Source organism: Hyla sarda, chromosome 7 (assembly GCF_029499605.1).
Source record: "Hyla sarda isolate aHylSar1 chromosome 7, aHylSar1.hap1, whole genome shotgun sequence".
Taxonomy (NCBI): Eukaryota; Metazoa; Chordata; class Amphibia; order Anura; family Hylidae; genus Hyla; species Hyla sarda.
This window is the reverse complement of record NC_079195.1, coordinates 41,686,853-41,707,524: the sequence shown is the minus strand read 5'-3', so window position 1 is coordinate 41,707,524 and position 20,672 is coordinate 41,686,853. Positions and strand designations below refer to the sequence as shown.

The window sequence follows — 20,672 nt, the reverse complement described above, 5'->3', positions numbered from 1 at the left end:
ACCTGGGGAGCCAGCCAATGATTCCCCTCTGCTGAAAGCGAAGGTACGAGATACCGACACAGGTACTAAAAGGGCAAAGCAAAAGTGGGAAAAAGAAGAGTTTGAGGGATGGCAGGGATGACTATAAAGAGCATACATGTAAATACAATACACACAACAGAAAGAGCAAATAATGTAGGAGGGTGAAATGTTTGGCAAATCACCAATATATTGTAAACACCAATATATTCAGAAATGTTCCAAAAAAAGGTTAAATAAAAACTTTAAGAGGTTACAGAAGCTTGAAAATGGGTTGTGTATTTATGCAGCAAATGTCAGGTTTCTGCAAAAGGAAAACCTATTTATAAAGCAAAGAAAATGCAATCTGACTGGTTACCTGGTGGAGCTGTAGGGGTAGAAATAAGTGCAAAAAGTTTTATAAAATAAAACAGTGGTGCAGTAACCAATCAGATTGCATTTTCAGTTGCTTCATTTACTCATTGGAAAATAAAAGAAGTGATCTTGTCATGTTAGCAATTTCTCTATTTTCCACTATATTGCACCATATGTGGCCTAAATGACACAGGGCATACAGGTACGCCCTGGGCTCCAGGCACTTAGCGCACAAGAATGCGCCTGTACACCCTGAGTCCCACAGCAGCTATGACGCGAGTGCAGTAGCTGCGCTCGCATCATAGCCCGTGGGTCCCGGCTGCTTTTAGCAGCCAGGGACCCGCCGGTAATGACGGACATCAGCAATGAAGTCCGCCATTAACCCCTCAGATGCTGTGATCATTATTGATCATGGCACCTGTGGCAGTTCCGGTGGCTGATCTGATCACCTGCGGCACAGATCAGTTAAAATGGCAGCCGGAGGTCTCTTCACCTGCCTCCTGCTGCCATCATGCAGTCATGTGATCGCACCATACAGTCAGCTAATATGGAGCAAAGCTTTGTGTAGTGTTGGGTCGATGGGCTGCAGCAGGGTCGCGGGGTCCTCGTAGTGTCCATACTATACACCGACCCGTGTGTCTGTCCGTGTCTCCTCAGTCAGGGCTGGCGGATAATCAGCTTCATGTCCGAGTCCAGTTACATTGAGGGCCCTGGTGACGGATGAGCAGGGTCACCTCTTTGACTCCTGTGCACACAATGAGGCTGATAGCTGTGGCACTGTAGATTTGCACAGGGGTGCGGCTCTGGGAGGTGACTACACAGGAGTGCTGCCCAATGGACTGCTATGGAGCCTGTGCCCCTCAGTCATGTAGAAGCCTTACCAGAGACTGGATAAGAAGAGTGTGCACAAGGCTCCTATGGTGGTGGAGGTGTTGGTCCACAAGGGAGACAGTGGCCCCAAGGCTCTACCGGGGCAATGCTAGCTAAAACTAAACTGTAGAGACTGTTTGTGGCCCCTGGAGTGCGGGGGGTCAAACTGAGGGAGGGGGCGGTCAGGGACAGTTTGTTCTTACCCCTAGGTAATTGCACTGCAGCCAGGTGAACTCTAGGGGACAACAACCCATTTACACCATTTAGAGTAGTGATCCACCATGGTGAGAGCATAAGTATACCCGGACCGGATAGGAGACAACTTGACATGGTCTAGTGCAAACAACTGGTTAGGCCTTTCACTCTGGATGGAATGGAGGGGTGCTCTTGCGTCCTTGTGCATGTTCTTGGTGACATTACAGACAGCACATTCACTGCACCATTTCTCCATGTCACTCTGCGTTCCGATCCAACAGAATCTTCGCCTGACAGTAGCTTCGGTCTTGTGGACTCCAAAGTGTCCCGACTAATCATGGTATGCTTTGAGGACCGTCGCCGCGTCTCTTCAGGGAACCAGAATCTGATTAATTCGATCCCCAGAAACCGAATCCAAAGAATTTTGGCACAACAGCCCTTTGTGCATAAACAGTCGCTTCCTCTATCGCCACAGACGTTTCAGCTCATAATCACACTGGGCTTGCGTAGACGGGTTCATACCTTTTTGGCCAGAAGGTAGTCCAACAGATCCCCTATGACTCGACTTTCATCTTGAAGAGTCTTCCAGGTGTACAGGTCTTCTTTAACCTTTTCGGACCTGGGTTCACCGTCCATCAGGGCGGTCACAACATTCTGGTTCATGAACTGTTGATAAAATCGGGGCATCTCCATGTCCTCCAACACGTCTTCAACAGATGGTTCTTTGCCGGGGTTCATCCGAGACAGTACATCGGCATTGATATTCGACTTGCCACTTCTGTACTTGATGGTGAAACTGTGAATGAGCTGTAGTTTGCATCATTCTTCTCTGCTCCTCGGAGATAACGACTGGCATAGGCAACTACTTGCTCTTGCACTTCCTGCACTTGGGACAGGACAGCTTCCTGACCTTCGAAACTCGCATCGGTATATAACTGGAATGGCTGACTGTAGTCTGGGTACGCCAGGATGGGTGGTTCTGTTAGAAGATGTTTAAGAGTTCGGAACACTGTCTTTTGCTTTTCGGCCCATTCAACAGGTAGTTTCCCATTGTAGTTCTCCTTCGGCATACCCCATAAGAGAGCTGTGAGGGGATCTGTAATCTGGGTGAAGTGGGGAATAAAGCGGCGGTAGTAGCCGGCAAATCCCAAGAAGCTCCAGACATCTTTCACTCTTTCACTGTGTGCGGGGTATGCCAGTTCTTGACAACTTTTCAGGATTGGGCTGGACTCCCTCGGCGCTGACAATATGACCCAGGTAGTGTATCTGAAGTTTGAGCAAGTGACACTTTGACGGCTTGATCTTCAGCCCATGCATGATCAGGACTTGGAAGACGTCTGACAGATGACTGTGGTGTTCCTGGTAGGACTTGGAATACACAATGACATCATCCAGGTACAATAGGACACTTTGAAAATTTAGATGGCCCATTAAACGCTGTAACATAGCAGGGGCATTACATAGCCCAAACAGCATACTTTTAACCCCTTAAGGACCGGGGTTTTTTCCGTTTTTGCATTTTCGTTTTTTGCTCCTTCCCTTTAAAAAATCATAACTCTTTCAATTTTGCACCTAAAAATCCATATGATGGCTTATTTTTTGCGCCACCAATTCTACTTTGTAATGACGTCAGTCATTTTGCCCAAAAATCTACAGTAAAACGGAAAAAAAAATCATTATGCGACAAAATTGAAAAAAAAAAAACGCCGTTTTGTAACTTTTGGGGGCTTCCGTTTCTACGTAGTACATTTTTCGGTAAAAATGACACCTTATCTTTATTTTGTAGGTCCATACGATTAAAATGATACCCTACTTATATAGGTTTGATTTGTCGGACTTCTGGAAAAAATCATAACTACATGCAGGAAAATTAATATGTTTAAAATTATCATCTTCTGACCCCTATAACTTTTTTATTTTTCCGTGTATGGGGCGGTATGAGGGCTCATTTTTTGCGCCGTGATCTGAAGTTTTTAACGGTACCATTTTTGCATTGATAGGACCTATTGATTTTTTTGCGCGCACGCCATTGACCGAGCGGTTTAATTAATGATATATTTTTATAATTCGGACATTTCCGCACGCGGTGATACCATATATGTTTATTTTTATTTACACTGTGTTTTTTTGTTATTGGAAAAGGGGGGTGATTCAAACTTTTAATAGGGGAGGAGTTAAATGATCTATATTCACTTTTTTTTTTCACTTTTTTTTTGCAGTGTTATAGGTCCCATAGGGACCTTTAATACTGCACACACTGATCTTCATCATTGATCACTGGTTTCTCATAGGAAATGCCTGGATCTCAGGCACTGAGCAGTCATTCGGCGATCGGACAGCGAGGAGGCAGGTAGGGGCCCTCCCGCTGTCCTGTAAGCTGTTCGGGATGCCGCGATTTCGCCGCGGCTATCCCGAACAGCCCACTGAGCTAGCCGGCAACTTTCGGTTTCGCTTTTAGCCGCGCGGCTCAGCTCTGAGCGCGCGGCGCCGCGATCGTCGCTGCGCGCTATTAGAGGCGGGTCCCGGCTTCACTATGATGCCGGGCCCGCCGTGATATGATGCGGGGTTACTGTGTAACCCCGCGTTATATCAGGAGAGCAGGACCAAGGACGTATCGGTACGTCCATGGTCCTTAAGGGGTTAAACTTGAACAGTCCCATGGGTGTCACGAAGGTGGTCTTCTCCCGGTCTTCCACGGCCATGGGCACTTGCCAATATCTGCTGGTTAAGTCCAGGGTGGAGAAGTAAGCAGCAGGCTCGAGGGCTGTGATCCAGCTCACACAATTAACTAGCATCTCAATGCTGATAGAAAACATTTTTAGGTATAGTAGACACTTGTGACCCTGTATCTATCAACGCCTCCAACGGTACACCTTCTACAATAATTTTTACATAGGGGCAGGAGGTGACATAAAGTGAGAGTCCTGACTGAGGTCGTTCGGGGATTGGACCTGATGACTTTTTTCCTGAGGGCCGGTCTGGCCGGTCCATTTAAATCCCAACACTGCATTTTCCAATGTCCTTGTTTATTACAATAGGTACAAAAGGGTCTTTGAGTCCCTGAGGGTCTATAAGGCGAAGAGTTGAAATTGCGGGGAGCAGGAGCAGGGGCAGGTATTCTGGGTAGGGGCGGTTCACGGTCAGATGGGACGGACCGGGTGGCAAGCTCCTTCATAGCCTTAGTCAGTTGTTCAATGTCCTGCCTAACACTCTGTAAATCTGAGGTGACTGGCAAAGCAGGTGACACTGGGGCGGGGGCTGGTGATGGTATAGGTTTAGCTACCGCCCCTTATGGCTCTTGGACAGGTGGACAAGCTTCCTCTAACTCAGTCCTGGACTCAATCACTTGGATAGCCAGTCTCTTGAAAGTGAAGTTGCGTTGTTGGACCGCTAACATTCGTAGCTGGGCTTTGTCCCACTTATTATGAGCCTCATCAATAAATCTGTCCATTAACACCGTGTTGCCCTGTTTGGAGGTCAACCCATCTATTTTTTGAAAAGTATCTAGAGCATTCTGTAGGGCTACGGCATATGCTCTCAAGGTCTCACCTGGCTTCTGTCACCTTTCATACAGCCAGAGACGTACCTCTAATGGAGAATGGGACTCAACTACCTGGTACAGTCCTTCAAAGATCTGCTGTACAGTTGCCTTCTTGGAGGCTGGCCAGGTGCGGACTTCCTCTTACGCTGGTCCCTGTAGTTGTCCTGTGAGCAACTGCACCTATTGATTAGGAGGGAAAGAGTAAAAGATAAACAAACTCTGGATCCTTTCTTTGAAATCCCTCAGGGTGAAGGGGTCTCCATTGTAGGTAGGGAGGACAGGGTTCCCCATGAATACTGGTGCAGACGCTGGAACACCAGGATTTTTTATGTGGACTGCAGGCAGGACTTTCAACATTCCGGCCGCTGGGGCAGGTTATGATTCCACTGCTGGAGATGGAGGGGCAATGTCACCTGGTTGATCTGGAGAGCTGGGTTCTGACATCTTGTTGAATTTTGAGTGCGCTGTCGTTTTAAGAAGAATAAGGTGCTGAAGTGCTGCAGCGGCTTAGACTTAGCTAATGGGAGTACTATACTGAATGCTCCCCCTCTATTTTGCAGGTACCCGGTAGTAATTTTTCTCACGGCCAGACTTGTGGACACTAGGGGGTTAATGCTAATAGTTACCGGCACTGGAGACTTGATACTGGTAATCATTGGCGTTTGCAGAGTCTGCGCTGCAGCGGGTGCTTGATAGAAGACAGTGGAGCCGGACGCAGCCGATGGAACGTCCAATATGGCTGCTCCCAGGGAACTTCCTGATTTGGTACGGTCGGCAAAGTCTTCCCCTGTGCAACACAGGGCAACTCTTTGGTTCCTCCTCACTGTGCTGGAGAGGCGTCACCGCTGGGGACTGACAGGGCCAGCTGCGACCACTCGCGTGCACGGGAAACACAGGACCCAATTAACCCTTTCAAGTGCCGACTCTCTACAATCCACGATGGCAAATAAGTATTTTCTTCACCTCTCCCTCTGTTTCACAAGCGCCACAAGTAGAACACTTTTCACTTGCAAAGTCCCATATACTTTTTGGCGCAGACTTAAGTCACATCGGCATGCAGTTTTTGCAGACAATATTGGACACAGTTCAGACTGGGGGGGGGGTGGGGGTGAATTGTGGCATAAGGTGCACATCTGTATCCTGTTCGTGATGCCAAAAGTTGGGGTGTGTGGTGCAGGGCAGATGTTGTTACCCTAGGAGCAGATGGAATTAACCCCTTGTATTCGTGATGCCAGGGCTAGGATTAGCCTGAAACCACCCGAAGGTATGCCGCTGGATCCTGGGCTAGGCACAGGGACAATAAAGACTCAAACGCCAAGTTATGTACAATGGTAGCTTTACTGAGGGTAGATCGTTGGTAAATTCTATACAGTTCACCCAGGGCCCAAGGAGGTGACCAATGATGCAGAAACCTTAAGGGCTTGCTGGGACTTGTAGTAGGACTGGACAATTGAATGCAGACCACCCTGACTTGACAGATGACAGGGACTGACTTGACTCATAAAGCTGTGACTTTAGCTTACTTGAATTGATGGTGGCTGCAGGACTGGACTTTAAGGTCTCTAACACTCTGGACACACACACTAGGCACGACTGCACTGGACCTCAGCTTAGCAGAAGAGCAGAGCTCAAAAGAGAGAAAATGGCTCCACCCAGGGCTAGCAGAGAGCCCATAGATCACTCTTGGGATCACCTAGTCACTGGTACCTCCTGGGTAACAATCACATGACATATCACATGGTATAACTCTTAAAGCAACATTACATTTTATAACACTTTACATGGTAAAAAGGAGATTTTTATGCTTACCGTAAAATCTCTTTCTTGAAGGATCCATTGGGGGACACAGACTATGGGTATATGCTGCTGTCTCTAGGAGGTTCGACACTATGGCAACAAGAAAAGTCAGCTCCTCCCAGCAGGGTATACCCGCCCACAGGCACCTGAGGTAATCAGTTTTAGTCCCAGAGCAATAGAAGACCGACAGGTCAAGAGAAAAACCACAGACTGTCCGAGCAACCAGAAGAAAAGGTAACTGAACACACCCTCGAACAGATGACTGAAATAGAAACACCAGAACAGGGTGGGAGCTGTATCCCCCAATGGATCCTTCGAGAAAGAGATTTTACAGTAAGCATAAAAATCTCCTTTTCTCTATCGGATCCATTGGGGGACACAGACTATGGGACATACCAAAGCCGTTACTTGGGTGGGCAAGGAAATCAGTCAAGTGGACGGTTGGACCACCGCCGCCCGCAACACCTTACGGCCCAGACTAGCATCAGCTGATGCAAAGGTATGAATCTGGTAGAACCTTGCGAAAGTGTGCAAGACGACCATGTGGCCACTTACAGATCTGCGAGGCTGAAGCCTTGTTGCGGAGGGCCCAGGATGCCCCGACAGAACGGGTGGAATGAGCCAAAACCCTGAGGGATGGGATCTACCCCTTTCAGCGGTAAGCTTCCGAAATAGCAGATTGGATCCACCGAGAAATGGTGGCCTTGGAAGCAGGTTGTCCTTTACAACAACCTTCCGGAAAAACAAAAAAGGAGTCACACTGCCGAAAGGAAGAAGTGACTGAGAGATAGGTCCGAACATCCCTCACCACATCAAGTTTGGGGAGAAAACGCTCCCTGGGATGAGAAGGGGCCGGACAAAAAGACGGCAGGACGATGTCCTCATTGAGATGAAAGGCCGAAACCACCTTTGGTAAGAAGGACGGATCTGGACAGAAAACAACTTGTCCTGGTGTACAACCAGGAAGAGAGAGTGGCAGGAGAGAGCTGCCAGCACTGACACCCTCCTAATAGAGGTAATAGCAATAAGGAAGCCACCTTCCAGGAAAGGAGGCGAAGAGGAATGTCCCTGAGAGGTTCAAAAGGAGCGCCTTGCAGGGCACCTAAGACCAAGTTAAAGTCCCAAGGGGGAGAAGGGGACCGATAAGGAGGGGCAGCGTGTGCCACTCCCTGAAAAAGGTCTGGACATGAGAATTGGACGCCAGAGGACCTTGAAAAAGAATGGAAAGGGCCGAAACTTAACCCTTAAGCCAACCCTTGTTCCAGCCCCGACTGCAAAAAGGAAAGGAGTCGGGGAAAGGAAAACGAGAAAAAGGCTGAGTTTCACACCAACGAAAATAAAACCGCCAGGTACTGTGGTAAATTTTCGCAGAGGAGGGCTTGCAAGCCCTGAGCATGGTGCGAATCACTTGGGAAGAGGAGACACTAGGCACTAAGCAAAAACTGATTACCTCAGGTGCCTGTGGGCGGGTATACCCTGCTGGGAGGAGCTGATTTTTCTTGTTGCCATAGTGTCGAACCTCCTAGAGACAGCAGCATATACCCATAGTCTGTGTCCCCCAATGGAGCCGATAGAGAAACATATTTACAATGGGGAAACAAGTGCAGGGGCCTTGGGGACAGTGAAGGAGGCTGCCTGACAGGACAGCAGGTGCACGGGGTAACACCTCCCGTACTGGGCCATCACATATATATATATATATATATGTATATAGGCTGTGTGGATGAAATGATCAAATCTAATCCACCTGCTGCAGAATTTCTCTGCATGAAGATTAAAATGAGGGGCAGATTTTGCAATCCATGTCAATTTTTGTTGCAAATATTAGATTCAGATTTCACCTGTTTCAATGTTGAGAAATGAAGATGAAGGGGCTATTGGGGTATTTATCATCCCTTCGCCTGGCATAAATGGGAAAAAGTCACCACATTTTTGCGATTTTATGTCACTTTGTGTTCCACCATGTGGGCAGATGCATGATAAAAAGTGGGCGTGACACCATATGAAAGAGGGGTTGGGTCACAAACATGCCATTTTTTTAATCTTCCCCTGCAGACAGGCGGCTTTATTTTAAGACTGGCATGTCAGAAACCAGTTTAATAAATCTCTCTCTGGAAATGTACTGCAAATCTGCAATAAAATAGTCATGTTACACACTTGAATTTTGCTGCTGATTTATGCAGATTTGTTGAAAAATGTGCATTAGTGGTGGATGTTTTCAGCACATGATGATGTACCCTTCATATTCCAGCATGTGTGTTATTGATATGATGGCATCATAATGGTCAATTTCAGGGAGCACTACAGACACTTCAGTTTTTTTCTGAGAAAGTGCTGTTCACGACCCACTACAGTGGTCCCTCAACATACGATGGTAATTCGTTCCAAATGACCCATCGTTTGTCAAATCCATCGTATGTTGAGGGATCCGTGCAATGTAAAGTATAGGAAGTTATACTCACCTGTCCCCGTCGCTCCGGACCGCGTCCTCACCGCTCCCGATGCTGTCCAAGGGGCTCCCGATGCTGTCCCGCTGTTCCGGTGTCTTCTTCGGGATCCTCCGGCTTCTTCCGCATCTTCTGTAGGGTCCGGGCCTCGCTTTCTGGTGACGTTATTACGCTGCTGCGCCGGCACGGCGTGCGTAGTGACGTAATAACGACGCCCGGAAAGCAAGGCCCGGACCCCGGAGAAGATGCAGAAGACGCCGGAGGATCGCGAAGTGGATCCGCAGCAGCGGGGATAGGTAAGTGAACCTGTCCGTGATGCTTAAACTGCTATCGGACAGCAGCTTAAGCATTTTGCGCTGTCGGATAGCAGTTAATGCGATGGCCCCCACATATAAAAGCATCGTATGTTGATGCTGACATCGACATGCGATGGCCTCTGAGAGGCCATCGTATGTCGATTTTATCATATGTCGGGGCCATCGCATGTCGGGGGGGTTACTGTACTTTGTGGTGATTGCAATTTCTGGCTTAGCACTAGGTCAGGAGAAGCACTGTTTACGGAAAAAAAAACTAATGTGAATGTTAACTACATAATGCTCAATTTGCCCTATAATGGCATGGCTTGACAAACCAAACTCTTGCTATGTATTTTATATTACCAAGATATCAGCCTATAAACTTAAACATACCTGCTAGTGGTTATACTTACAGAGAAAGGATGATCCAGCTAAACTCCCAACTTTTCTCACATCATTGTCTACTGAAGAAAGAAAAACATCAGTAGTTTTTTGTTAATGTGCCAAAAAAGAGGAAAATATAAATATATACATTTGGGCATATGGATGTAATAGACAGGGATCCCCTGCTCAGGACCGCCACCTATGAGCCAGAAAAAAAACATCCACATACTGTATTCATTAATCTGAATATCCACTATGATCTACTACATTTATCCTGCACCGACAAGTGCAGGGGAAATGTCTGGTTGCTAAAGAATTTACTAGGCAAAATCAGCTATTTGTGGGGGGGGGGGGGTGGGGGTTGTGGGTGCCAGAAGTGAGACCTATGGTGGTCAGCTGATTGCTAGTAAGAGTGTTCTGGCGGTGGATGTCTCTTATGGTTAGGACTCAGTCCACATATGCTACAAGACATTGAAAAAAGGATATCATAGATTACAGTATTATATATATAAAGTATTATATATCAAAAATCATTACCAGAGGACACAGTGGTCAGTATAGCAGGAACACCATAGTAGGTGAAAGCTCCATTCTCAAATCGCAATCCCTCTTTTCCAACTTCGACTTCCACTTTTCCCTTTGAAGAACAAGAAAGAAAAGGCTGCTGGAGCGTCTATGTAATAAGGTTATCATAAGGCCTATTTCATATGTTGAATTTTTGGTCAGCATTTTAACCCCTTAAGGACTCAGCCCATTTTGGCCTTAAGGACTCAGACAATTTAATTTTTACGTTTTCATTTTTTCCTCCTCGTCTTCTAAAAATCATAACTCTTTTATATTTTCATCCACAGACTAGTATGAGGGCTTGTTTTATGTGCGACCAGTTGTCCTTTGTAATGACATAACTCATTATATTATAAAATGTATGGCGCAACCAAAAAACACTATTTTTGTGGGGAAATTAAAACGAAAAACGCAATTTTGCAAATTTTGGAAGGTTTTGTTTTCACGCCTTACAATTTATGGTAAAAATGACACGTGTTCTTTATTTTGAGGGTCAATACGATTAAAATGATACCCATTATTATATATTTTTATATTATTGTTGCGCTTAAAAAAAATCACAAACTTTTTAACCAAATTAGTACGTTTATAATCCCTTTATTTTGATGACCTCTAACTTTTTTATTTTTCCGTATAAGTGGCGGTATGGGGGCTCATTTTTTGCGCCATGATCTGTACTTTTTTTGATACCACATTTGCATATAAAAAACTTTTAATACATTTTTTATATTTTTTTTTAAATAAAATTTATTAAAAAAGTAGGAATTTTGGACTTTTTTTTTTTTTTTCGTTCACGCCGTTCACCGTACGGGATCATTAACATTTTATTTTAATAGTTCGGACATTTACGCACGCGGCGATACCAAATATGTCTATAAAAAATATTTTTTACGCTTTTTGGGGGTAAAATAGGAAAAAACGGACGTTTTACTTTTTTATTGGGGGAGGAGATTTTTCACTTTTTTTTAACTTTTACTTTTACATTTTTTTACATTTTTTTTTCACTTGAATAGTCCCCATAGGGGACTATTCATAGCAATACCATGATTGCTAATACTGATCTGTTCTATGTATAGGACATAGAACAGATCAGTACTATCGGTCATCTCCTGCTCTGGTCTGCTCGATCACAGACCAGAGCAGGAGACGCCGGGAGCCGCACGGAGGAAGGTGAGGGGACCTCCGTGCGGCGTTATGAATGATCGGATCCCCGCAGCAGCGCTGCGGCCGATCCGATCGTTCATTTACATCGCGAACTGCCGCAGATGCCGGGATCTGTATTGATCCCGGCACCTGAGGGGTTAATGGCGGACGCCCGCGAGATCGCGGGCGTCGGCCATTGCCGGCGGGTCCCTGGCTGCGATCAGCAGCCGGGATCAGCCGCGCATGACACGGGCATCGCTCCGATGCCCGCGGTTATGCACAGGACGTAAATGTACGTCCTGGTGCGTTAAGTACCACCTCACCAGGACGTACATTTACGTCCTGCGTCCTTAAGGGGTTAAAGGGGTACTCCCGTGGAAAGCTTTTTTTTTTTTTTTTTTTTTTTTAAATTAACTGGTGCCAGAAACTTAAACAGATTTGTAAATCACTTCTATTAAAAAATCTTAATCCTTCCAGTACTTTTTAGGGGCTGTATACTAAAGAGAAATCCAAAAAAGAAATGCATTTCCTCTGACGTCATGACCACAGTGCTCTCTGCTGACCTCTGCTGTCCATTTTAGGAACTGTCCAGAGCTGGAGAAAATCCCCATAGCAAACAAATGCTGCTCTTGACAGTTCCTAAAATGGACAGCAGAGGTCAGCAGAGAGCACTGTGGTCATGACATCAGAGGAAATGCATTTATTTTTTGGATTTCTCTTTAGTATACAGCCCCTAAAAAGTACTGGAAGGTTTAAGATTTTTTAATAGAAGTGATTTACAAATCTGTTTAACTTTCTGGCACCAGTTTATTTAAAAAAAAGTTTTCCATGGGAGTACCCCTTTAAAGGGAAAACATTTTTTTTTTACATCAACTGGTGGCAGAAAGTTAAACAGATTTGTAAAAGACTTCTTTTAAAAAAATCTTAATCCTTCCAGTACTTATCAGCTGCTGTATGCTAGAGGAAGTTCTTTTCTATTTTAATTTCTATTCTGTCTGACCACAGTGCTCTCTGCTGACACTTCTGTCCATGTCAGGAACTGTCTAGAGCAGGAGCAAATTCCCATAGCAAACCTCTCCTGCTCTGGACAGTTCTTGACATGGAAAGAGGTGTCAGCAGAGAGCACTGTGGTCAGACAGAAAATAAATTCAAAAAGAAAAAAACTTTCGCTGTAGTATACAGCAGCTGATAAGTACTGGAAGGATATGTTTTTTTTTAAAAAAATTATACTTTTTTAGAGTAATTTACAAATCTGTTTAACTTTCTGGCACTAGCTGATTTAAAAAAAATAGTTTTCCACTGGAGTGCCCCTTTAAGCCAAAACCACAAAAGGGACCAGCACAGAGAATAACTATAATTGAAAGATTTGCAAGTGGCCCAAGGGTGCGTTTACGCGTTGATAACTTGCAGCTACCATTCAATACAATGGGTGCACTGGAATCTGCAAATCTGCCACAATGGCTGATTTTCCGCAGACCCATTAAAGTAAATTATAGCAAAACTAACTGTGGATTTCCACTGCAGGTTAATCAATGTGTGAACCAGCCCCTCAAGTGAATTCACATGCACAAATTTTGCTGCAGAAATTTAAAGGGGTACTCCGGTGAAAACCTTTCTTCTTTTAAATCAACTGGTGGCAGAAAGTTAAACATATTTGTAAATTACTTCTATTAAAAAATCTTAATCCTTCCTGTACTTATTAGCTGCTGAATACTACAGAGGAAATTCTTTTCTTTTTGGAATGCTCTCTGATGACATCACAAGCACAGTTCTCTCTGCTGACGCTATTATAATAATAATAATGCTTTTTTTTTTTATTGTTGTCCTTAGTGGGATTTGAACCCAAGTCCCCAGCACTGCTAACCACTGAGCCACCATGCTGCCCTTAGCATGCATCTGCTATGTATGGTTGCTAAAATGAACAGAGATGTCAGCAGAGAGCACTGTGCTCGTGATGTCATCAGTGTTCCAAAAAGAAAGGTTTTCACCGGAGTACCCCTTTAAGCAAGTGTTTCATCCATCAGAATTGAACTGGCAGAAATCCATCTACTTGCTGCAGAAAGAAACCCATTCTGATAAATGGACTGATTTATAGTTTCAGAAATTTCTGCATAAAATCTGCCCCATTAGAATCCATCCACCCAGGCAGGGTAAATAAAAATAAATAATCCACACATAATATAATATGTACCTGGAGGATTAAAATAAAATAGTCCACTGGTTTATTGCGCTGATAAAGAAAATGTTCTGAAGACCTTTTATTTTTATCATCAAACTTCAGTTCTTGGATCACATGTGGATGTTTCAGCAAACGTAGCAGAATTTTCTCTGACAGGTATGGAGCTTTGAAAGGCTCAATCTCTGAAAATGACATTTACAGATAATCTTAGTAATTTATTTGAAGTAAAAATAGTCTAAAACAATCATCATATAAAAACGTGTATCAAAAAGAAAGCAAACGCACTATGCAGCGCTTCGGTCCTCTTCGTTTTTGCCGCTTTGCGATTACTTCTTATTAAATATACTCAACTGTATGGCCAAATGTGGCATAAACCTAGTCCTACCTCAACCATAAAGTTAACAAAATCCAGTAAACCTGTAAAAAATCTTTGCAGTTTTTACTTATAATTCAGTTGCTTTTCTCTCTTGCTACCTAGAAACTGTCATAAGAAAGCTGCTGTTGGCAGATCGTGTTGGCTTTAAAGGGGTACTCCACTGGCCAGCGTTCGGAACATTTACTTCCGAACGCTGTGTGCGCGCTGCGGGGGTCAGGCCACACCCCTCGTGATTTCATGCCACACCTGACGTCACGAGGGGGCGTGGCCGAGCCCCGCAATGCGCACAAAGCATTCTGAAGTAAATTTTCGGAACGCTGGCCAGTGGAGTACCCCTTTAAATGTATAAGGGTACAATTATGTGGTACCACATTGTAAAAAACTAAATGGAAACACAGTGGTTCATGGTTATATAAATGGGATAGCTTGTCATAGGTCACACTGCAGAAATATCCGGCGATAAGCTCTTATTGCAGGGGGCTGCAAATCAAATGGTATGACATGGCTGTATCAAGTGTAGGGAGATTTATCAAAACCTGTGCAAAATGGCCTCTAAAGAGAAACAATTTAATTGGCTTCTATGGGCAACTGCCCACTTTTCCTGTGCACAGGTTTTGATAAATCTCCCCCGATATCCATATTTCCAGATGTATACAAGCATTAGATTTTCAAACGTCAAGCTATCTTGGTCGTTCACAAACGTAATAAAATAAAGCCAATATGAGATTTGTCGACAGCAGAGAGCCCGAAATCAGAACCATGCATCAATGTGGGAGAATACCAACCTGTTGCCATGAATCGATGTGTAGCCAGCAGAAGCTGAGGAGAAATCTTCACCTTCATCTCACTGTCCGACAGCTTGAACAAGGAGAAGTCCTGCGGTTTCCTTTCCCGGTGAGGAATTCTTTCCTTCTTCCTGTTATCAGCTAAACAAAATTATGTAATAAATAACATTTTAGATCTTTATTAAAACTATTTATACTGGAAAAGCGTATTTTAATTTTAGAAACTCAACTTTATGTTAGTACATATATACAGGATCTGTACCATTATTTTCTGCTCAGTAGTCTCGAGTCATATAGCAATACCATACCAGTCCCTGCAGATGGCTTGTGTGTATGATGCCTTATTCTGGTAAATACTGTATTTACCTTTTGGCAAAATTTTTTAGCCTAAAGTCTACCTGCGTGTTATACGCCGATAAGCCGCTGCAGTTCAATGATTTAACGCGGGCACTTTAAATCAATGAACTCCAGCGGCTTTGCAGGTGCAGAGACCGCCAGTGCTGCTGGCTTCTCTGCCCCTGCCTGTCCTGGGGTCTAGAGCCCTGCTGCCGGCCCTTCTCTCCCCCTGCTATCGGTGCCGCTGCCCGTTCTCTCCCCCTGACTATCGGTGACGGCGCCCCATTGCCGGCGCCGACAGCCAGGGGGAGAGAAGGGGCAGCGGCACCCATTGCGCTGCTGCCCCGTTGCCTCCCCCATCACCTGTTGCCGGGGTCAGGTCCGCGCTGCTTCCGGCCTCCGGTGTGCGTCCCCTGCGTCGTTGCTATGCACTGCGCGGCGTGGCGCAATGACGAGTGACGTCATTCGTCATTGCGCTGCGCAGTGCATAGCAACGACGCAGGGGACGCACACCGGAGGCCGGAAGCAGCGCGGACCCGACCCCGGCAACAGGTAATTATACAACCGGGGATGGGGGAGGCAACGGGGCAGCGGCGCCGGCAATGGGTGCCGCTGCCCCTTCTCTCCCCCTGGCTGTCGGCGCCGCTGCCCCATTGCCGGCGCCGCTTCTCTCCCCCTGGCTATCGGCGACGGCAATGGTGCGCCGGCACCAATAGTCAGGGGGAGAGAACGGACAGCGGCGCAGATAGCCAGCGGGAGAGAAGGGCCGGCAGCAGGGCTCTAGACCCCAGGAAAGGCAGGGGGAGAGAAGCGGGCAGCGACGGCCCCTCTCCCCCTGCCTTTCCTGGGGATGTATCGGGGTATACGCATGCACACACACGCACCCTCATTTCACAAAGGATATTTGGGTAAAAAACTTTTTTTACCCAAATATCCTTGATAAAATGAGGGTGCGTGTTATAGGCCGGTGTGTGGTATACCCCGATAAATACGGTATGTCTTAATATCCATAGACAAATTGCGTATAATGTACAAATAGTGGTCAAAATGGCACTTTAGCACAAAAATGCACAAAGCTCTTTACAGATAACAGAACAGGCTACTGCAATGTAGCAAAATAGACATCATAATATAAATGTAATTGTGGTCTATGGATGCATATGGTCCACAATATGGTTCATTTCTCGAAAAGGGGCAATAAACTTTTAGAATTAGGGAGAGTGTCCAGAAATTCTTTATTGCACAATGTACCAGAAAATATGAAAGTATGTATGAGTTCATTTTCATGCCACTTTTGTTTGCTTTTTATCACCCCATTCTTGTTTGTTTTTTTGTGCCAAAATTGCTGAGTTTGGCCCAAATTGTATATCCTGGAAAATTCAGGAGGAAGCATATCACGTGCTATTCTATGATAACTAGATAACTAGTTCCCAGACAAGCAATAACTGGATCAAACATGTCCATGGGTTTTAAGGGATTAAATAATACCCTCCCCCTCAAAAAAAAAAGAAGAGAAAAACGAAGAGCTGACGTAATTTTTTTTTAAATGTAAAATGGACTCTCAAATTCAAAATGAAGATATTTCAGAGAAATGGTATATGCATCTTGCTGCACGTTCAGTTTTCTGCTGAAATTGAAATCCTTGAAATATTAAAATGTTGCAGCTTTTTACAGTTTGCGCCACTCACACCAAGGGGGCAGAAAGCTGGGGTTCAGCTTTGTACGGGGAGGCCTGGTCTCAGCACACACCACATTTATAACAAGCTACGTTGTCTTAGATTTCTGCTCCTGGCACACCGGCAGCCTCAGGCTATGTTCACATGGCAGAATATCTGCTATTCCACTCAGAAAAGCAGACTGCGGATTTTTCACAGTTTTGCGGAATTAGAATTTCAGTGCTTTCAAAACACAGATTCTGCTCGAATTCAGAGTCCCATTAACTTCAATGGGGCTCTGAAGGGAATTCCGCTAAATTTAACCCCTTAAGGACCCAGCACATTTTCACCTTAAAGGGGTACTCCGGTGAAAACCTTTTTTCTTTTAAATCAACTGGTGGCAGAAAGTTAAAGGGATTACATATTTGTAAATTACTTCTATTAAAAAATTGTTATCCTTCCTGTACTTATTAGCTGCTGAATACTACAGAGGAAATTATTTTCTTTTTGGAATGCTCTCTGATGACATCACGAGCACAGTTCTCTCTGCTGACGCTATTATAATAATTATAATGCTTTTTTTTTTATTGTCGTCCTTAGTGGGATTTGAACCCAAGTCCCCAGCACTGCAAGGCAGCAGTGCTAAGCACTGAGCCACCATGCTGCCCTTAGCATGCATCTGCTATGTATGGTTGCTAAAATGAACAGAGATGTCAGCAGAGAGCACTGTGCTCATGATGTCATTAGTGTTCCAAAAAGAAAGGAATTTCCTCTGTACCATTCATCAGCTAATAAGTACTGGAAGGATTAAGATTTTTTAATAGAAGTAATTTACAAATATGTTTAACTTTCTGCCACCAGTTGATTTAAAGGAAAAAAGGTTTTCACCGGAGTACCCCTTTAAGGACCCATGCATTTTTTGCACACCTGACTACTGTCACTTTAAGCATTAATAACTCTGGGATGCTTTTACTTTTCATTCTGATTCCGAGATTGATTTTTCGTGACATATTCTACTTTATGTTAGTGGTAAATTTGAAAATGTAGCATTTTTCTTTTACTTTAAAACTCTCTGCTTATAAGGAAAATGGACATCCCAAATAAACTACATATTGATTCACAAACACAATTATGGACATTTATCAACGGGTTTAGTCAGGTTTTCTTTACTATAATTGTAGTAAAATTGGCGCAACTGCGACTACGTTATTTTTCGTGCGACATTTTGACTGGAAAGCGAGAAAAGCAAGTTTTCCAAAAATTACGTAGTAATAATTTTAAAATGGACTACGGATAGTCAGGTATTTATTAACTGCGACAGTCGCAACTGCGCAATAAAAAGGTTAAACAGGGTTAAAAATTGACTAAATTTACTCCAGCTCAAACGTGGAGCAGAAAAAGCTACTACCAAAGTAAAAAAGGAAAAATTGCTTACGTGAAAGAAAATTATCAACAAACTGAAACCAGTTGATAAATAAGTCACACATAAGCAAAAAAAAAAGTAAGGAAAAAATTACTAAAAAAAAGAATACATAAGCAAACATTGATAAATGTACCTCAATATGTCTACTTTATGTTTGCATCATAAAGTTGACATGTTTTTACTTTTGGAAGACATCGGAGGGCTTCAAAGTTCAGCAGAAAAGAAATCCCAAAAAAAAGAATTTCCTCTGTAGTGTACAGCAGCTGACATGTAATGGAAGGATTAAGAATTTTTAATAGAAGTTATTTACAAATCTGTTTAACTTTCTGGCACCAGTTGATTTAAAAACAAAAGTTTTCCACTGGAGTACCCCTTTAAGCATGTAGTGCAGCATAATGTAGATTATATAGTGCAGAATTGGCCTTGTGTCTCTGCCTCCTGATAGGGTTACCAGCCATGCTGGTCGCCACAGCAAACAGAGGCTGGAAAGAAAAGATCATCGGCAAAATGCGGTCAGGTAAGTATATAATGGTACCTCCCCTTTCACAAGGGGCCACCGCCAGCAATTCCAAAATTTAAAGATAGGTTGGAAATTTGGGAACAGCAGAATAGGTTGGAAATGGGACAGGGAATAGGATGGAAATGGAACAGCTGCGGAATTCCATTAAACATATTGGTCTTTAAATTTCAGCAGAATCCCGCTGTGTTAACATGACCTTAGTCTCAAATTTTTTGTAAAAAGCCACATCTTACCCCCCCTCCGCCCCACAAAAAAACTCAGCACCCCAAGATCACTTCTTGTCAGCCTCCTACTTTTGTACAAACCTGAATTTTCTCAAGCCCGATTGGACCTAAGCCGAGACTTCAGTTTATAGGTCAATTAACATTAACCTCAGGACTACAGTAAAATTTCCCTTGGTGGACACCTACCCTTTACCCCTTGTGACACATTACTTTTCCCCTTCCCTCCTCCTCCTGTTGTTCTTCTTACCTGGCCAGCAGGCTGCAGTGCAGGGGCTCTCAGCGAATTTGAAGTTCTCCTGATTTCCTCTGCGCTGCACTTACTGACGGCACCAGTGGTGGCTGCAGGCACTGACAAGTGACATCAGGAGCATCACTCATCGCTGCATACAGCCTCTCAGTGAGTGCAGCGCAGAGGACATCAGAACGTCAAAGCTACTGAGAGCCCATGCACCTGAGCCTGTTGGGGAATGAAATTGCACAGGGGGTGGTATAGAGAGGGTGATGAATTTGCACAGAGGGTAATAAAGGGGGAATGAAAAGGCACAGGGGGAATAAAGTGGCAAAGGGGGTTCAAGGAAGGAGGAATGAAGTGGCATTGGAGGGATGAAGAGGGGAAATAAAATTGCACGGGGGGGGGGATGAAATGGTACAGGGGATAAGGGGTGGTTACACGGCACGAGGAAATTCTACTGTAATTTTGCTTTTTTATTGTGTTTTATAGACAATTACACTCTGTAGTGATTACAGTACAGTATTCAGAAACATTTTTTTTTTAGCTTTTTTCCCAATAGGAGACATCTCTCAACAGCAGACAGTTGTTGTTTTTTTTTTCCTGTGAGTGTCCGCTTTTGGGAGATTCTACTGTACTAGTATGTATCAGTATGTTTTTGGAGTGTGGGGAGAAATTAGAGTATCCAGAGAAAACCCATGCAAATACGCAGAAAACATACAAACTCCTTGCAGATTTGAACACAGGAAGCCAATGCTAAAAGACAACAGTGCTAACCACTGAGCCACCGTGCTGCCCTAATACTGCCATAATTTCCCATGATGCCTCTGGCTTTGCAAAAAGAGGGTGTGGAGGTTTTTCATCACTGCACGTGCTCTAAATCCTAAGTGCAGTCACTGATAGATCTAGTTCTGTCTCCTTACCCTTCTACAGGTTGTTAAAAGTTTTGCCAATATTTCTCTAATAAAAAATGCACCCTAAGAAAATGCATCAAAACTGCATATAATATGAACTGACACCAACCTACTTGAGTCTAAGCAGTTCACCTAACTATACCAACTATATGCTACTGGAGTCCAGCCAGGTGAACTGCTTAGATTCATTATATGCCATTGTGATGCATCTTCTTATTTAAAATGTATTTTTTGAAGATCTATTGCCATGAGGTGAAGTGAATCAACCTATGATCACAATTGAGGTGTTTTAGCGGTGAAGATTTAAAGTCTTCAGAGATGGTATATATAACTCCACAGTATTAAGTGTACTGACTCGCATCCAATATATCCTGATCTAACGGAGACAGCAGCAGCAGTATACAGATAGAGCAGGGTGATGA

General features: G+C 44.3%; 1 protein-coding gene across 2 annotated transcripts in view; it reads right to left on the bottom strand.

Annotated features, from left to right (window-relative positions):
• Positions 1–20,672, bottom strand: part of CNNM1 (cyclin and CBS domain divalent metal cation transport mediator 1) — a 75,360-nt gene that overhangs the window by 18,454 nt on the left and 36,234 nt on the right. Inside the window, exons 3-7 of one of the 2 annotated variants that reach the window (XM_056531878.1) lie at positions 14,950–15,090; positions 13,801–13,970; positions 10,440–10,539; positions 9,932–9,982; positions 3–65 (exon numbers count right to left, since the gene is read on the bottom strand). In XM_056531878.1, the coding sequence (XP_056387853.1) occupies positions 3–65; positions 9,932–9,982; positions 10,440–10,539; positions 13,801–13,970; positions 14,950–15,090 (525 nt within the window). The remainder of the gene's footprint in view (positions 1–2; positions 66–9,931; positions 9,983–10,439; positions 10,540–13,800; positions 13,971–14,949; positions 15,091–20,672) is intronic. The other variant, XM_056531879.1, reaches the window with a different exon arrangement.